The sequence below is a fragment of the Temnothorax curvispinosus genome, unplaced genomic scaffold (assembly GCF_003070985.1).
Source record: "Temnothorax curvispinosus isolate PA1 unplaced genomic scaffold, ASM307098v1 QBEX01011262.1, whole genome shotgun sequence".
NCBI lineage: Eukaryota > Metazoa > Arthropoda > Insecta > Hymenoptera > Formicidae > Temnothorax > Temnothorax curvispinosus.
The window spans coordinates 1,258-4,761 of NW_020221042.1; the positions used below are offsets into that span (position 1 = coordinate 1,258).

The following is a 3,504-nucleotide window of genomic DNA, read 5'->3' on the forward strand; positions in this document are numbered from 1 at the left end:
TTTTTTCTCGCATAATTCTGAAGCAGATCCACCAGCCATTCTCGTTTCTGGCATCCCTTGACGTACACAAGAGTCGACGTCTCGTCACCCTCTCCAAGCACGGCTGATGTAATTAGGTGTTTCGCCATGCTGTATGGCACGTTTCCATCCTCCCATCGAAATCCATGGTGATTTGCAATCAACCAGGAAGTGCATGACTTGTCGAATTTTGTGAGAAGACTCCACGGCATGTGGCGTGTAAAAACATAATGCGCCAAAACAGTCCCGTTTCTCAGCACCGCCACCTCCTTTACGACAAATTTCATCCCGACGGTGAATCCTTGCAGATCGACAAACGTTGGTACGATCATGACGAAACGACGAAGCAATCTGTATCTTATCGCGCTACATATGTGTCTCTTATATCGCAATATCTGCTGATATTGCAATTTACATGATTTTGCGCACTACGTTCGACAACGGACAGTATTCGATTACGCGATCATGCAAGATGAGACAATAGGCTGTAGTATTTGCCGGTACATTCTCTTTACAGTCAAATTCTATTCGCACATCCACGGTGGCGCTCTTGACAGATTCGTTTTGTCGCGAGCAATCAATGACGACAAAAGGTCCTTCCGTTAAGAATGTATAAACGCTGCAAAGCGTATCAAAGCTGCTGTATCCGTAATAAGCTTTACGAAAACGCGCGTACATATCGAAAAGGACGGCGTATCGATTTTTGCCGAAATCTAGATTCAAGTCATCGTACGGATAAAATTCAGAGTTCAGATAAAGTTTCACATTGGTCAAGTTACAGTCATCGAATACGCTAACATCTTGCGACATGATATTCTTGCGGCCGGTCTGCAGCGCAAAGATAACGTACCGCGGCTTCTCCAGCTGAGTCGCCGTTTTGACGGCCCACGAATGCTTGGTCGTGCTCTGCAACATTGGGTACTCGTACAGATCCCACGAACGGAAACTGACACTAAGATATCGCCCGCTTTCCAAAGCCCGTAGCATGGATAGCTTATTGACCTCGTTTAATGTGACGTGAGGCATTCGCCACTGTACTTTAAACAATTCAATTTCCGGCTCCGTCGCCGGATTTCCTACAATGCAATTGTTATCGCTACGCGCTCGTATCAAAATTAATTCGTGACGAGCGTTAACAACGACGCGTTTGTAATCCTCGCAAAAGCCTAGCAACATCTTGAGCGGTACGCAAAAGTTGAAGTATCCTTCAGGTATGCTCGATGTAACGTCCCATCCAGCATTCCGCATGATTTGAGAATCGTTATACGATAGCGATACGTAGTTCTTGATGGTACTGGTTATTCCAACGTTTCTGTTGCGATCAATCTCCACACCGTTGAGCTCATATCGAATTTCATCAAACATGAACGCCGCACAATTATTCGCAAGCGTTGCCTGAGACTCGTCATTCCTTCTCTTTATCGTCAATCTTCCTTCAACGTAGAGAAAACTCTCGCACGGCAACGTGTATAAAACTTGCTGTTGTATGGGTATTTTTATCTCATCGTTATGTCCAAACGTTGTGTTGGCGTACGGATTGTACGTGTGTGTCTCAATCTTGACGACACTGTCGTCAAAGATCGGTTCACCTCCAATGTTTAAGATATTAGCCATTTCGTACGACGAAACCCAATGATTTCAAAAATTCAACGTTCGACGCAGTGAGTTTCTTCTTTGGCGACCGGATTGTTTCTCTAATTTTGTTTCTCGTCTGTTGCACCTGCTCAGCTTCGTTCAGTACGAGCATCTCACGGTTTACCACAGTCGTCGTCTTCGCACGTGCAGTCTAACGGTAATCTCTTCTCCACGAAAATCAATCAATCGGCCGTCCTGATCCACGACACGAATCGTTAAATCAGTAATGCTCCGTACGATGATCGGAAGGTAAATGATCTGCGCCGGCGTTTCCGATATCTTATATCCCGGTGGCACACTCGGCGAAAACTCATGTATCGTGTGCACGTACTTGTCGTTGCTGTACGCGCCCGCGGTCACGTTACACTCTATGCGAATGATGTTTACGTTGATGATATTTATCGGAACATTCGATTCGTGCCATTGTCGCGGCTCCAGCACGCGATTCGCTGAAAATCCCAGCAGCGACCCAATGTTGTTCGGTTTTGTGAAATTTATCCGATAAGCGCATTTGATCTCGCTCTTCATCGTATTGTTATTAGCCCGAATAATAATCAGTGGGTGCTCTCCATCTTCGTTTGTCGAGACATTATCGGATTGGTCCCATAATAGGGCGCGTTTCAGATACATGTCTATATCACGCAGTTCATACGATCCTTCGGGAACGGTAATCTCCTTGTCATCGTCGTCATAGTAGAATTTATTGTTCGACGAATTTACATTCGGTATCGTGTGATAGGTTTCAAAATCTGTCAGACCGAGCTCGTAATCGCCATCGCTCAAATCCACGGCGGGAAAATAGCTTACCGCGAGGATGCTGCTCTTGCCGGTGAGCGTAAATGTCAGTGACATGTTTGAATGAATACTGAGATTAAACAGCGCAACGCCGGTCTTTAAATTGATTGTCAACCGACCGTAGAAAGCGCAGACACAGTTGTCCACAGTTGCTCTGATCGTATCGCTGATAAGGCGTGCGATTGTACTCTATCACACTGTTCTTCAGATACTGCGCCAATTCTCTCGGTGGTCGAAGATTGCCAAAACTGTCGAAATATATGGCACGACCTCCCCTCTTCGCGTACGCCACCCAGTGAGTACCCGGTCCTTCAGCATTATCTAAATTCACGATACCGCTCTCGTTTCGACGTACATCGCCGATCGGTAACGAGTCGCGCATAAAAATACCTCTAAAATATGGAATGCGCATACGTTTTGCCAATAGTTGCAGTTGTACGTTGGTAGTTACACCCTTGGGAATTTTTAGCGTTTCTTCGACGTTTTTTTTTTTCGAGACCCCCTGTCCACGTTTGTACGAAGCGAGATAAAGTCCGTGACCTTCCATGGCGCGATTGTGACGTTGCATCTCTTCCAGCTGACGCCGCGCGGCTTTGTTATCGTTCACGGCCTTTGCGACTCCCACCGCTCCGCCGACCAACGAACCGAGAACCCCCAACAACGACAGGATCGGCAGGATACCGCCGCGTTTCGTTACCGAAAGTATTCGCTTGTTTTTCTTCTTTTTCTTCGTTTTCAAACCCATACCGAGTTTCGTCTTAGCCTTCATGGCTGCCCAGACGGCTGTAGCTGCAGCTCTCTCTCCGAGAGTCGAATCTATCGCGGTGACACGTTTTCGCGCTTTCGCGGCGAGTATATTGTCGGCCACGTGTCGTTCTGCGAGATCGTTGCTACGCGAGTAGGCTATGTCGTGTTCGCGACACGCTGCGTCCAATGGATTAATACCTCGATCACCTCTTGCCAATCGTGTTTCTAAATGAGTTCCCGGACCGCAAAATTGATAGCCGGGAATGTGTAATTCGATCGGAAGCGCGTTTATCGCGCGATTCAACAGAC

General features: G+C 46.9%; 1 protein-coding gene across 1 annotated transcript; it reads right to left on the bottom strand.

Moving 5' to 3' along the window:
* Nucleotides 1–429: 429 nt before the first annotated feature.
* On the bottom strand, nucleotides 430–3,217 carry LOC112461324. The gene is made up of 2 exons (XM_025026527.1): nucleotides 3,094–3,217; nucleotides 430–1,094 (listed from the first exon to the last, which is right to left on the bottom strand). The coding sequence occupies exons 1-2, from the start codon at nucleotides 3,215–3,217 to the stop codon at nucleotides 430–432; spliced, it is 789 nt and encodes a 262-aa protein (XP_024882295.1).
* Between the last annotated feature and the right edge of the window lie 287 nt (nucleotides 3,218–3,504).

What these genes read in the sequence shown, in the direction of transcription:
- LOC112461324 (XM_025026527.1), bottom strand. Translation starts at nt 3,217, where the DNA reads ATGAAGGCTAAGACGAAACTCGGTATGGGTTTGAAAACGAAGAAAAAG. An exon ending in GTCGTTGTTGGGGGTTCTCG is followed by an intron (nt 1,095 to 3,093) that starts GTTCGTTGGTCG and finishes ATTGCATTGTAG; the next exon opens with GAAATCCGGCGACGGAGCCG.